The sequence below is a fragment of the Pristiophorus japonicus genome, chromosome 5 (genome assembly GCF_044704955.1).
Source record: "Pristiophorus japonicus isolate sPriJap1 chromosome 5, sPriJap1.hap1, whole genome shotgun sequence".
Classification (NCBI taxonomy): domain Eukaryota; kingdom Metazoa; phylum Chordata; class Chondrichthyes; family Pristiophoridae; genus Pristiophorus; species Pristiophorus japonicus.
The window spans coordinates 24,136,566-24,152,238 of NC_091981.1; the positions used below are offsets into that span (position 1 = coordinate 24,136,566).

Here is a 15,673-nt window from a genome sequence, read left to right on the forward strand (position 1 = left end):
AGTTATTCACAAACAGATCAACATTTGAAGTAGGCTTTAGATACAGTAGTGAAGATAACAACTCAAATCATTTAAGAAACAGTTAATGCTATAATGGGGGGTGGAGGAGAAGGGTATTGTCTCAGACTGGATGAATTAAGATGTTGTAATCCATTTTGGCACAAACCATTATTAAACCAGATAGGTTGGCACCTAAAATTAAGATCAGATTAATCATGATCATGTTACTCTGGTCCCCTTATTACATCAAATAAATGGAGATAACAAATAAAGGACTTTAAAAAAAATCTAGCCTAGAGTTTTCAAGCTTTTATATGTGAGACCCCTCTCACTACCAAAGGACTGAAGCAATGTGATTTGCAATCTGAGCCCCTCCAGTAAGAGTTTTTATTCCTATTCATTTATAGAAGAGTATTAAATAAAATGGCAGTAATGTTATAAATAATTGTGTAAAATCATTAAAAACATCAATGTATGCATTTTATTTCATTCTACCCCATTTATCTCAACTGCCACTAAACCCCACTCTTGCAGGTACCTTGCAGATCCCTAGAAATCCCTGAGATTATCACAGGGTCTGTTGACGCCACTTTGAAAACCACGTGTGTAAACATTACCCAACTGATCTAACCGGGGTTGGATTGCAGTAGCTGCAGACCCGGGCATTGTGTTTAAGGAGAGGAGAGTCTTCCAAAAAACAAAATGTTGCGCCTTTTGTTGTGCCTGATGAAGAACAAGAACGGATGATCAGCCACAAAGTCAGGTGTTCTCCTGGCACTTCGCAATAAAAGGATTGGTGCTGTGGCAGCAGCGGCTTCTGTGCCTTCTTCATTCACTTCTACAAAGGATTTATGAACAACTTTTGACAAAACCAGGTCATTTTTCTCCGTGATTCCTGAGAAGTTAGCTTGCAAATCACTAAAAGCATCTACCATCCTCATTAGGGTGAGGGTTGATTTAAGGTCATATTTCTCCTCCAGCTTGTATTGGGCAGTTCGACATCAATCCCCATATTATCCATCATATCTGGGTTGGTCCAGTCCATCAGATTATCAAAAGTGAGCTGATTGTGAAGCTAAAAATAAAAATGAATCCCATGTTAAAACATCATCAACAACATGCATTTTTAAAAATTGAGTCGTGAACGCGCTCCGTTGCGCAAGAAGAGCCTCGAGTCCGGGATCTCTGGTGAGCGTTCGACCAAAAGGTAAGTGCGCATATTTTCTCCTATTTTTAGTCGAACACCAGTGTGAAAAAGAAACCGGGATTTCAGGGCCATTATTTCCAAGTATTATGCAATCTGAGTTACTCCACCCAAGTGTCTTTGTTGCCAGACATCTCTGACATTGCAATGATTTAGTCAGCAATAATGTAGCTGATCAGGCAGGAAAACTAGGATGACGCAAGGGACATTAATAAAACTAGGCCATCTAACACTGCAGGTTTCAACATGACAGCAGACTGCAATTCCACTGCTACCTTTGATGCTTTGATGACATTTTGCACAAGTATATACAGCGGCATTAGGTGGTGGGACACGTTCCCTCTAAGGTGTGCAGCCTATCCAAAGGTCCCACCCAGGTTGCTCACTCGCTGTTGCTGCTGGTAAAGATACCGCACATGCTTGGCCGCGCAGCAAATTTAAAGGGACCGTGCAGAAAGAAGTTAGAGGGAACATTGGTGGTGGGATAGCAGTTTCATCATTGGCAATCGGCTGTTTAAGAGGAGTTTACCCTACCTTGCCCAATGAAATGGAAGTAACTCCATTAAAGCACTAATTTTGTAGAAATATATGGAGGTGAAAGGGAAGTTATAGCAATAATGTATTACTATGACTGTGTAGCACTTTTCCAATCAAACTATTGAAAGCCCAATTCATTGCTGTATACTCATTCTTAAAGTTAGGTGAACAGCACACTACTGTGCTGGGGAAGTTGTTGCTGAAAACTTCCAAATGCAAATCAAACGAGATGCACTTTTAAGTTTACCTGTAATGTTTGAAAACAAAAAACAAATATTACAGCCCACGGCTCTACCAAAATCCATTAGACCACCATAAAGCAGTCATGCTCTAGCCCTGGAGTGTAAAAACTGGCCCACGAAACCTAACAATCCAGCCACTAATACTCTATGCACATTTAGGTTTTCCTTACTGACTGATGTCCCATTTAACTTTTTTTGGGCAGGATATATGATAAGTGTCCTGTATCTTACATGGCCACTGTTGGTGTGCCACCAGAGGGCACAGCAGTGGGAGAGTCGTAGGTTACCTGTACAGGTGTGCCTGGCCTAGTATAAAAGGCAGGCCACCAGGTGTGATCCTCACTCTGGAGTTAACTAGTAAAGGACTAAGGCCACTTCAGTTCAAGTAAACTCACTGCCTTACGGAGTCATTGTTAGAGCATCTAAGGACACAACTGGCGATGAGAATACAAACTTTCACGTGGGAATTGCTACCCTTGGTACGTTGCAGCAGTTCGCCGATGGTGATGATTGGGGTGCCTTTGTGGAGAGGCTAGAACATTTTTTTCTCAGCAAATGACCTGGCAGGAGATGACCCGGCCACACTGGCTGATAAGCGCCATGCTCTCCTGCTAACCAGTTGTGGGCCCAACATCTATCACCTTGTCAGGGACTTGTTAGCACCAGCGAAAACAACGACCAAGTCATACAAGGAGCTCGTAACCCTGATCCAGGAACAACTCAAGCCCAAGGAGAGCAGTGCTCCTCACAGCCAGACACCGGTTCTATACCCACCGACGACCCGAAGGCTCGGAAGAAATTATGCCACAGACCTCAGGAGGCTGGCGGCACCGTGTGAGTTCAGCATCCACCTTAACGAAGTGCTGCGGGACATTTTTGTCATTGCAATTGGCCATGAGGGCCTTCTTCACAAGCTACTGTCGGCGATACCACAGTCACCCTGCAGAAGGCCATCTCTGTGAGCCAGTCATTCATGACCTTGACCTGCAGCTCAAGGCAGATGTCTCACCCTCAGGTCTCAAACCCGGCAGGTACTATGCAGAGTAGCGCCATTCAGGAGCTGGACTGTAGAGCGCAAATCCTCTCAGGGAAGAGAGAACAGGCCCCTGAGTCCCTTAATTCAGAGTGAGCCGAGGGGGGCTAATCGAGTAGCACCATGTTGGCACTGCGGAGGGAATCACAGGGCTCAGCAATGCCATTTTAAAGAATATGTTTGCAAAAGCTGCAGCATAAAGGGCCACCTCCAGCGAATGTGTAAGAGAAATAGGACTCACTATGTCGATGAAGAGTCTGCAGATGGCCATGAATCCAGAGTGGATTATGAATTGTTAGGCAGAGAAGCACCCGAGTCCCATGGGGAGGTACATAGCATGTTTACCTGCACCACTGAGTGCTCCCCGCTGAAGATGGAAGTTGAGATAGAGGGAAGTCCAGTCTTCATGGAAGTGGACACGGGGGCGAGCCAGTCAGTGATGAATCAAGAAGCCTTTGAGAGGCTGTGGGACAATCCGGCTGAACGACCCGAGTTGGCCCCGGGTTCAAGCAAAACTGTGCACCTACACCAATGAAATCATCCCAGTGGTTGGTAGTGTGAATGTAAACGTACTCCATGATGGTGCGGTGCACAAGTTACCTCTGTGGATTGTTGCAGGTGATGGACCAATGCTGCTCAGCAGAAGGTGGATGGAGAAGATCCAGTGGAAGTGGGAAGACTTCACCCATCCAGTGATCGAAGCCCTCTGTGCTCAGAGGCAAAGCAAGCCCTCACTTGAGAGTGGACCCGGCACCGATGAGCTGACCAGCACGGCACCCGAGACACAGACCGCTCAGCACGACTGCGTGGAGATGATCCAGCTGAGACGACCCGAACGCACGTTCCAGGCTCCAGTGGCAGGACTCAGGAGTGAGAAAATCAGATCCAGCAGCGACTTCCCAACTGTGGAGGCAGAACCTGGGGAGAAGAGGATCGCCGCAGTCGACATCGTGGACGAAGAAAAGATGGCGCTCGCACCACGAGGCAATGCGCTGAAGACAAAGATGGCCACAGCCAGACTATGAGGTGCAGCGCTGATGGAGCAACACGTGGCACCAAATGGAGAAGCGGATTGGGGTAAAGCAAGCAAGGCTCTCTTAAAGTAGGCCGGCAACCCACTACAATTAAAGGGACAGTTCCACATAATTAAGCAATGTAACAAGAATTGTAAGTTAGAGACTAAAGGTGTAACGGACTATGTAAAGTGTGTAACTGACCATGTAAAATGTGTAACTGGTAATCGGAATTGTATACATACAACCAGCGAGGAAAAGTCACGCGATCGTGATCGGACCCCTAGAGTGTCCATCATAAGTAAGGAAAAGCTGTGCGATGCAGGATTACCACTGCACACAGCCAATGCAGCGGGCAGACACCCATCGGGTGCACACAGGTCCAGCAAGCTACCCAATGCTGTAGCCTGCGTCCTGGGGACCAGTGTCATGCACCACGAAATGTTGCCACACGCAGCCAACACACACGAGCTGCGAAGCAAGCGACCTCAGCAGGGCAAAGGCACCGGTGGTGATACCATGCCCTGGGTCGGCTCCATCTCTCAGGCAATCGATGGCACCATCTGCCACAAGCCTGAAAGAGCAGACTGCACTAAGGCCATACCCGGAGTTGTAGGATCACCCGCCACTGTTTCCCCAGAGGAAACAAGCATCAGCCAGGATCTCAAATCAAGCGACACTCAGGCCAGCGAGTCAGCGGTTCACTGTGCATGCTAGACGACAGCTCCTCAGGGAACAGCTGGCACCCAGGGCGTAAAGAAAGGATGGGGGTGTCACAGACATTTGTGAACCTGCCTGACACTAGGAACCATGGCAACAGCCCCAACTGGCTTCCCACTGCCAGCACCGGGCACTGATCCGCCACCAGACTGCAGAGACACCACCCAGCAGCTCTGGAATTAGCTTGTCCTTACGCACCGGTCTCTGCACCGACATGGCATCTAGCGCTCTTGTCACACCACAGAGCCATGCAAAAACAAAACGCAAAACCCACCAACTGAACTCGTATGTAATGAATGCCAGGAGCCCCCGCCACACCAACGTGGGAAATGGGGAGAACGGAGTGGTTAGGAACACACACTCACACAAACGGCAACCACCAGCACGCTACTGCACCAACTGCCCACCCAAGGTTGAGCCGGCCCGCTAGAGGTCTACAAGACAGAACCCATATAGAGCGAAGCCCAGAGCACAGTTAATGCAAAGGTGATTTTCACTGAGGGTTTAGGGGGGAAGTCATGTCATGTATCTTACATGGCCACTGTTGGTACTGTATCTGGTGTGCCACCAGAGGGCACAGCAGTGGGAGACTCGTAGGTTACCTATACAGGTGTGCCTGGCCTAGTATAAAAGGCAGGCCACCAGGTGTGATCCTCACTCTGGAGTTAACTAATAAAGGACTAAGGTCACTACAGTTCAAGTACAACACACGGCCTCATGGAATCATTGTTAGAGCATCTAAGGACACAACAGGAAGTGTTCTTCTTAGCACTGCCACACTGGTGTTTCATTTGGGATTTATTCACCACAGGCTTGTTTGTCTGTGTCTGCAGCAGCTCAAAGAAGGAACCCAGAAGTGATCTTCGAAGAGTACAAGATAGTTGAGAGAATGCAAGAGGAGGCTAATCCAGAATACTACTTTAAATTTTAAAAGTGCGAGTTGGATAAGGGGATAAAGCTTCAAACTAAATGGAATAAAAGGACTAAATTCATGAAGTTATTCACAAACGGATCAACATTTGAAGTAGGTTTTAGATACAGTAGTAAAGAAAACAACTCAAATCATTGAAGAAACAGTTAAATGCTATAATGGGGGGTGGAGGAGAAGGGTATTGTCTCAGACTGGATGAATTAAGATGTAATCCATTTTGGCACAAACCATTATTAAACCAGATAGGATGGCACCTAAAATTAAGATCAGATTATCCAAGATCATGTTACTCTGGTCCCCTTATTACATCAAATAAATGGAGGTAACAAATAAAGGACTTTAAAAAAACTCTAGCCTAGAGTTTTCAAGCTTTTATATTTGAGACCCCTCTCACTACCATAGGACTGAAGCAATGTGATTTGCAATCTGAGACCCTCTAGTAAGAATTTTTATTTCTATTCATTTATAGAAGAGTATTAAATAAAATGGCAGTAATGTTATAAATAATTGTGTACAATCATTAAAAACATCAATATATGCATTTTATTTCATTTACCCCATTTATCTCAACTGCCACTAAACCCCACTCTCGTAGGTACCTTGCAGACCCCTGGAAATCCCTGAGATTATCACAGGGTCTGTTGACGCCACTTTGAAAACCACGTGTGTCGACATTACCCAACTGACCTAACCGGGGTTGGATTGCAGTAGCTGCAGGCCCAGGCATTGTGTTTAAGGAGAGGAGAATCTACCAAAAAGCAAAATGTTGCGCCTTTTGTTGTGCCTGATGAAGAACAAGAACGGATGATCAGCCACAAAGTCAGCTGTTCTCCTTGCACTTCGCAATAAAAGGATTGGTGCTGTGGCAGCAGCGGCTTCTGTGCCTTCTTCATTCACTTCTACAAAGGATTTATGAACAACTTTTGACAAAACCAAGTCATTTTTCTCATTCATTCCAGAGAAGTTAGCTTGCGAATCACTAAAAGCATCTACTATTCCCATAAGGGTGAGGGTTGATTTAAGGTCATATTTCTCCTCCAGCTTGCATTTGGGCAGTTCGACATAAACTCCCATATTATCCATCATATCTGGGTTGGTCCAGTCCATCAGATTATCAAAAGTGAGCTGATTGTGAAGCTAAAAATAAAAATGGATCCAATGTTAAAACATCATCAACAACATGCATTTTATAGATTATATATTATCATGGAGAATTTTAAAATTGTGTCATGAACGTGCTCTGTTGCGCAAGAAGAGGAGGCCTCGAGTCCGGGATCTCTAGTGAGCATTCAACCAAAAGGTAAGTGCGCATCTTTTGTCCTAGTTTTAGTCGATTGCTGTGTGAAGAAGAAACCGGCATTTCAGGGCCATTATTTCCAAGTATTACGCAATCTGAGCTACTCCACCCAAGTGTCTTTGTTGTCAGTCATCTCTGACCTTATTGATCTGATTTAGCCAGCACATAATGTAGCTGATCAGGCAGGAAAACTAGGATGACGCAAGGGACATTACTAAAACTAGGCCACCTAAAACTGTAGGTTTCAACATGACAGCAGACTGCAATTCCACTGCTACCTTCGATGCTTTGATGACATTTTGCACAAGTATGTACAGCGGCATTAGATGGTGGGACACGTTCCCTCTAAGATGTGGAGCCTATCCAGAGCTCCCACCCAGGTTGCTCACTAGCTGTTGCTGCTGGTAAAGATACCGCACATGCTTGGCCGCGCAGCAAATTTAAAGGGACCGTGCAGAAAGTAATTAGAGGAACTTTGGTGGTGGGATAGCAGTTTCATCATTGGCAATCGGCTGTTTAAGAGGAGTTTACCCTACCTTCCCCAATGAAGTGGAAGTAACTCCTTTAAAGCACTAATTTTGTGGAAATATATGGAGGTGAAAGGGAAGTTATAGCAATAATGTATTACTATGATTGTGTAGCAGTTTTCAATCAAACTATTGAAAGCCCAATTCATTGCTGTATACTCATTCTTAAAGTTAGGTGAACAGCACACTACTGTGCTGGGGAAGTTGTTGCTGAAAACTTCCAAATACAAATCAAACTGGACGCACTTTTAAGTTTACCTGTAATGTTTGAAAAAAAAAACCAAATATTGCAGCCCACGGCTTTACCAAAATCCATTAGATCACCATAAAGCAGTCATGCTCTAGCCCTGGAGTTTAAAAACTAGCCCACGAAACCTAACAATCCAGCCACTAATACTCTTCAAATTTAAGTTTTCCTTACTGGCTGATGTCCCGTTTTACTTTTTTTGGGCAGGACTATATGGGAAGTGTTCTTCTGAGCACTGCCACACTAGTGTTTCATTTGAGATTTATTCACCACGGGCTTGAAATATATGCAAGTTAAAGTGAATGTTGAGTTAAACTGGATATGTGACTCACGAAACTCCATGGTATGCACTTAAGCAGCCCATGAAGATAAAGTTTGAATACTTAGGGTGGAAAAAAGTGAACACTATTGAAATGAAGCTAATTGCCACACAGTACATATTCACTCCGTAGATTATTTTGTGGACCTCCTGAAAAGTCTCTGCAGACTCCCTGCCCTCAGAGGCCACGACCAACCGTTGAGAACCACTGCTCCAGCCAGTCCAACACTGACCCAAGTGTTCAGAGTATTCATGTCAACATCTTCTGGAGCAAAGTTACTCTGACCTGCACCTTGATTTGAAGTTTGATTCCTTCTCTAAGTAAAATGTCTCCGTATAAATGTACTTTCATTATTATTGTGCTAGTAACAGTCAAACCACTAAACCGAAAACTTTTCAGTTTCAGATAGGCGAATGAACCATAAATTCACACTGCTAATAAACTACTTGCTTAAGGATCAATAGCAATTGTGTTTTACTGAAACTCTCATTCATGCCGTTGTTACCTCTGAAGTTGATGACTGCAACTCACTCCTGGCTGGCCTCCCACATTCTACACTATGTAAACTTGAGTTCATCCAAAACTCAGCAGCCCATGTACTAACCCGCACCTAGTCACGATCACCCATCACCCCTGCGTTTTCTGACCTACATTCGCTCCCGATTAAACAATGCCTCAATTTCAAAATTCTCATCCTGGTTTATAAATCACTCCATGGCCTTGCCCCTCCCTCTCTGTAATCTTTTTTAGCATCACAACCCCACAAGATGTCTGCACTCCTCAAATTCTGGCCTCTTGAGCATCCCTCATTATAAATGTTCAACCATCGGTGGCCGTGCCAAGCTGTTTGGGCCCTAAGCTCTGGAACTCCCTCCATAACCCTCTCCGCCTCTCTACCTCTCTTTCCTCCTTTAAGACCCTCCTTAAAACCTACCTCTTTAAAGAAGCTTTTGGTCATCTGCCTTCATTTCTTCTTTTGTTGCTCAGTGTAGAATTTATCTGTTTTGTCTTGTAACACTGTTGTGAAGCGCCTTGGGACATTTTACCACATTAAAGGCGCTATATTAATAAAGGTTACTATTATTTATTTTAACTGCCATCTCAGTCAGTGATCTGTGGCAAATGTGGCACTTTAGTTTATTGTATTAATCTTTAACTGTTGCACAAACTACCTTCCATTTGATTGTCGTGTGGGAGGTAATAAGTGGTACTGAGATTTGTTCATTTATCTTTATTTATTTGACTTGGATGAAGGAAGAGTTGTATGTCCAAGTTTGCAGACGACAAGGTAGGAGGCCTAAGGATTTGTGTTGATGGGAGCAGGAAGTTATAAAGTAACTTAGACATAATCTCAGTGTGCAAAACTGGCAGATGGGAGTTCAACGTAGAGAAGTGTGAGGTTGTCCAGTTTGGATCAGATACATCAGGTTGTTTGCTTAATGGGAATAGACTAGGCACCATGGATGATTAAAGGGATTTGGGTGTCCATGTGTACAAGGGTTGCCAACTCTGCTTGGAGATATTCCTGAAGGTTTGACGATGTAAAGGTTGGATCACCTGTAGTTGAGTTGGATATGGTTTCACAATAGGAGCTGTTGAGTGAGAAGTTACAAGAAGCAAGAGGCCACCTGTAAACAGGTGAAGATGGGAAATAGAGGGCAGTGAAGAGAGGAAACCAAAGGTGGAGTAGTGAGTAATGCAATAACTCAGTCTGTATGTAAATAGTAGTAATAGATGTAATGCCCCGCTCTCCTACCTGTATCTAGTTGTAATCCTATAACCTGTTGATATTCATGCTGCGGCTAAAGCTAGAATCTCCCCACACTGCCAGAACAAGGAGGCGTCATCCTGAAACTAGAGCTAGGCTACTTGGGGGAGGAAGCACTATTTCATTCAAAGGATAATGGAAAATCTGGAACTCTCTTTTCTAAAGGGCACGACGCTGAGTCAATTGAAAATGTCATGACAGCAATCGTTTTTAATTTTTGGTTGGGTAAGGGATATGGAGAAGAGGCAGGTAAACAGAGTTGGGGTGTGGATCAGCCATGATCTAATAGAATGGTGGAACAGGCTCAAGTGCTTCAATTGTCTATTCTTGTTCCTATGTACAGCTGCTGATGACATTTAGCCCGTGTGTCAGGCCTGGAGCTTGACAGATCCAACGCATCTCAGGAGCGAGGACATTTGCAAGGGCAAGATTGAAGTATTTACCCATATGTTGCCCAGCAAATGTCCAGAAAACTCTTGCGCCAGATAAAAGCAGGCACAGGTGTCAGCATTTTAAAACATACTTAAAACATAAAAAATAAAATTAATGAACACATTTTATTTTTCAAAACTCTGCCCACTATGTTAAATTTATTTTAAAGCATACATAAATAACTTTAATTTAAATTAATGCAAAATCTGTAGTGTCTTTTTTCTATTTTTTATTAATGTTTTGTGTATATGGAGGATGGGGGAGTTCTCATTCATAACAATGGGAACTCAATTTACGGAGTTTACCTGGATTGGCTGCCCAGAGCCATGTGACTGCAGCTACAGCCCTGTGCCTGTCCTGACGTGCACGCGCTGCGAGGCGCAGTCAGTGGAGGCCTCAGGACCGGGAACTCGCGTGGGCGCAGCAGGAGCAGGTAGGTGCGCATCTTTCTTGTAGAATCCAGTCAAACGCCCACGGGAAGGAGAAGCCGGGATTTCTGGGCCTCTAACAAAGCTGCTTCCTCCCATAACCAGGACCGGTTGCTGCGATGGCGTGTGCTGGACGCGCGTGCGCTGTTGGTCGATATTTAGATTTTCTCCGTCCGCTCGAGCGGCGCAGCTGAGAGCTCATGCCCCGGGGAGTTCGATATCAGGCGACGTGGGGAACAACTGCCCCGGGGGTCCGCCAAAGATAACCCGATTGGAAATAAGCCTCCACCGTCCCCGCACTGCTCTTTGCGGCTACGAATCATCCGCTTTTATTTGACAGAAGACGCTGAGGTAAAACGCACACTCGAATGTAACGCTCACAAATCAATGTTTATTTTAGTTCCAGAGAAACAGAAAGTGACTTCACCGCCTCCAACTACAGAACGCCGCACAATCAAATCAATCGGTAGTGCCTGATGACATGTGGCAAACAGAAAGAGAATAGTAATGGCAAGACTGAGGGCAAACTGTGAGCATTGAGCATGTCTGGGATACAGTCAGTATGGGACTGTCTCCCCATTCAATATATCTGGGTGATAAATAGGGTCGCTTTTCATTTAAATTCTTACAGACCAATTGGTTATTAAAACTGCCCATACTAAGAGCGGATGGCACTTTGGATGGCCCTGATCCTTTACCAACACAACATTACCGGAGAACTCTTAACATGACAAGACAAGTCAGGCATTAGATGTTTATTTAAAAGTTTTGCGAGATATTCAAATTATATAAAGTGCCCATACAAAGCAATGAGGTGCCTGGAGCATTTCCGAAGAACTCTTGACATGATAAAGACAAGTCAGGCACAGGCACAGCAGGCAGTAGTTTTTTTACTAAAATGTGCTGCGAGCTATTCCAATTGTATATACCACCCATTGAAACAAATGAGGTGCGGGGAACATGTCATGTTTATAACTTTGATTTAGAGGTGAGTGAATATCATTAGAGTGATTATTTGCAAGTTTTTTGTGTGTCCTTCTGCGCATGCGTGCCCTGGACTTCGTTCCTTTTTGCGCATGTGCGCTCGATTCAGTCGCACGTGCGCAGTGCGACATATAAGAAAACCGGAATCTAGCAGCTAGCCGACAACCATGATGTGCGATGATTCTTCAGCGGAGTCAAGATGACCTACGGCACAAGCACCAAGGCTCTACCCCACTACCGGCCAAGAACGGAGAGCTGCTCATCAAGGGCAGAAAGGCAGTCAGCACTTTGAGGATCTCCTCCATCAAGACGTTGACTTCGACGTGAGTGTCCTCGACTCCATCCCACAGCATGCTCCCCACCACCATCTCAGCATAACCCCACCCTGGCACGAGGTTGAAAAGGCCATCCGACAATTGAAGAACAACCAGTCGTCAGGAATCCCCGCCGAAGTACTAAAACACGGCGGAGAAGCACTACTGGCATGGATTGATGACCTCATCTCTCTTATCTGGAAGGAGGAGATCATGCCATGAGATCTCAGTGACCATCTTCAAGAAAGGTGGCAAGTCCGACTGCGGTAACTACAGAGGAATCTCCCTGCTGTCGACCACCGGGAAATTCAGTGCAAGAATCCTCTTGAATCGTCTTCTCTCTGTGGCTGAAGAGCTCCTCACAGAGGTCGCAATGCGGATTCCGCCCACTAAGAGGCACAATGGACATGATCTTCACTGCGTGGCAGATACAAAAGAAATGCAGGGAACAGCACCAACCCTTGTACATGACCTGCTGTGTCATCACACCAATGCTCTTCCTGATCTTCCTTCCTTCAATGCTCCATCTCACCCTCAGCAAGCTCCCCGCTGAAGTGGAGCTAAATTACAGGGCATGCGGGAATTTGTTCAACCTCCGCCGCCTCCAGGCCAGATCCAAAGTCGTCCCATCCTCCGCCATCGAATTACAGTACGCAGGCGATGCTGGCGTCTGCGCACATTCAAAGGCCGAACTCCAAGCCTTCGTCAACACCTTCAGCAAGGCATACGAGAGCATGGGCCTTACACTAAACATCCGTAAGACAAAGGTCCTCTACCAACCTGCCCCCACCACACAGCATTGCCCCACGGTTATCAAAATCCACGACGAGGCCTTGAACAACGTGGACCATTTTCCATACCTCGGGAGTCTACTGTCAACAAGGGCAGACATTGACGGCGAGGTCCAACACCGCCTTCAGTGTGCCAGTGCAGCCTTTGGTCACCTGACGAAAAGAGTGATTGAAGGCCAGGACCTCAAACCAGGCACCAAGCTCATGGTCTACAGAGCAGTGGTGTTACCCACCCCATAACCCTTTACTCCCTTATCACTCAAAAATCTGTCTATCTCCGCCTTAAATATATTCAATGACCCAGTCTCCACAGCTCTCTGGGGCAGAGAATGCCAGAGATTTACAACCCTCTGAGAAAATAAATTTTTCCTCACCTCAGTTTTAAATGGGCAGCCCCTTATTCTAAGACTATGTCCCCTAGTTTTAGTTTCCCCTATGAGTGGAAATATCTTCTCTGCATCCACCTTGTCGAGCCACCTCATTATCTTGTAAGTTTCAATAAGATGACCTCTCATTCTTCTGAACTTCAATATGTATAGGCCCAACCTACTCAACCTATCTTCATAAGTCAACCCTCTCATCTCCAGAATCAACTTCTCTGAACAGCCTCCAATGCAAGTATATCCTTCATTAAATACGGAGACCAAAACTGTACGCAGTACTCCATGTGTGGCCTCACCAATACCCTGTACAGTTGTAGCAGGACTTCTCTGCTTTAATACTCTTGCAATAAAGCCCAACATTCCATTTACCTTCCTAATTATTTGCTGTACCTGCACAGTAACTTTGTGTTTCATGCACAAGGACCCCCAGGTCTCTCTGTACTGCAGCACTTTGCAATTTTTCTCCATTTAAATTAAATTTGATTTTCTATTATTTCTGCCAAAGTGGATAACCTTGCATTCTCCCACATTACACACCATGTGCCAAATTTTTGTTCACTCACTTAGCCTGTCTATATCCCTTTGCAGATTTTTTTGTGTCCTCCTCACAATTTGCTTTCCCACCCATCTTTGTATCATCAGCAAACTTGGCCACATTACACTCCGTCCCTTCATCCGAGTCATTCATATAGATTGTAAATAGTTGAGGACCCAGCAACAATCCCTGCGGCACCCCACCAGTCACTGTTTGCCAACTAGAAAATGACCCATTTATCCTGACTCGCCATTTTCTGTTAGTTTGCCAATCCTCTATCCATGCTAATATATTACCCCCAACCCCAATCTTGTGCAGTAGCCTCTTATGTGGCACCTTATCAAATGCCTTCTGGAAATCCAAATACACCACATCCACTGGTTCCCCTTTATCCATCCTGCTCGTAACATCCTCAAAGAACTCCAGCAAATTTGTCAAACATGATTTCCCTTTCATAAAACCATGCCGACTCTGCTTGTGGCTGCATGGCTGTCATTATATGATTGCTGGCTACGAGTGGTGGGGTTTTGGAGGGGAGTCATCAGCCAGGCACAAAGCGGATAGCCGTGTCGCCTAGCAGCCACCCTCGGGCTCGACTTGGTGGCTGGAAGATTGCTGCCACAGGGGACTGGCGCAGCATGAAGGCATCATGGCTGCTGCCAGGATACCGGGCATTGACCATCAGCAACTGCTGGCCATGGTTTCACGCCAACTGCACAGCTAAAAGAGCCTTTGTGGTTACCGTATACAGTGCCCGCAAAGCAACATGCATGCCATTTATGGCGCCCTGCCATGCGGAAGCCCAATATCCTGGCAAAGCCATGTGTGCGCTCCTCTTGCTTCAGTCTGTTTAGAGGGAAGACAATAAAGTCCCCTCGCCTAGTGTACAGAGCCTCTGTGACCTCCCGGATGCAGCGACGGACGGCAAACTGCAAGATGTTTGCTATGTCGCCTGTTCCAGTTTGGAAGGATGCGCTGGCGAAAATATTTCGGGGCCATGGTCACCTGGAGGCATCACCAGCAGCACCACCATTGTCCTGCTCTGAGGCTGCAGGTCTCTTTCCTTGAGGTGGCAGAGTTCTGTGAGCACCACCTTGTGAAGCTGAGCCATCAAACGCTCCGCTGTGGGCTGAGGTGCGGGTAGCCCTGAAGACCAACGTTCCCTATAAGGTGCACGACCCGGGACCGGCTTTTTCAATGTAAAACGTTGCGCATGCGCAAAAGCACAAAATTGTGAATGGGCCGGGCACCCTCCCCAAAAATGAGGGAACATTGCTGAAGACCCGAGGTGGGGAAGGCCACCCGTTGAGCGCCCACGTCCCCCTCCCCCTCCTCCATCTGTGAGCAGCTTGTCTTCTTTGCTGCCTCTGCTCCATCTGCCTGACCTGCTGCAGCAAGAAACACTGCCATGACTGGGGGAAAGTTGTGTGGTCAGGGGCCTTCCATTAGCAACCAACACCTTCCCAACTCCCTGCACACTTTAACAACTTGATAAATGTCTTCCAGCAAGCTGGTATACATGTTAATTCTGGGCCTGTGGGAACGGTAGCATAGTGCTTCTCTCTGTTTAGAGGGAAGACAATAAAGTTAATTCAGTTAATTCAATAAATCTGGAATAAAAAGTTAGTTTCAATAATAGTGACCATGAAACTGTTGGATTATTGTAAAAATCCATCTAGTTCATTAATGTCCCTTTAGGGAAGGAAATCTGCTGTGAATAATATGTGACTCTGGACCCACAGCAATGTGATTGATTCTTAACTGAAATGGCCTAGCAAGCCACTCATTTGTAACAGACCGCTATAAGAAACAATAAGAAGAATAAAACTGGACGGACCACCCAGCATCGACCTCGGCACCATCAACAGCCAGCCCAGTCGACCCGACAAAATCCTCCCCACTAACATCTGGAATTTGTGCCAACATTGGGAGAACTGTCCCACAGACTAGTCAAGCAGCAGCCTAAC

General features: G+C 45.8%; 1 protein-coding gene across 1 annotated transcript; it reads right to left on the reverse strand.

The window, feature by feature from the left end:
• Window positions 1-671: 671 nt before the first annotated feature.
• On the reverse strand, window positions 672-3,287 carry LOC139264055 (serpin B6-like). Its single transcript, XM_070880155.1, has 2 exons — window positions 3,258-3,287; window positions 672-980 (listed from the first exon to the last, which is right to left on the reverse strand). Exons 1-2 carry the CDS (start codon window positions 3,285-3,287, stop codon window positions 672-674), a joined length of 339 nt encoding a protein of 112 aa, XP_070736256.1.
• Window positions 3,288-15,673: the final 12,386 nt, after the last annotated feature.

What these genes read in the sequence shown, in the direction of transcription:
- LOC139264055 (XM_070880155.1), bottom strand. Translation starts at nt 3,287, where the DNA reads ATGGCCATCTGCAGACTCTTCATCGACATA. An exon ending in GCAGACTCTTCATCGACATA is followed by an intron (nt 981 to 3,257) that starts GTGAGTCCTATT and finishes GCCCAATACAAG; the next exon opens with CTGGAGGAGAAATATGACCT.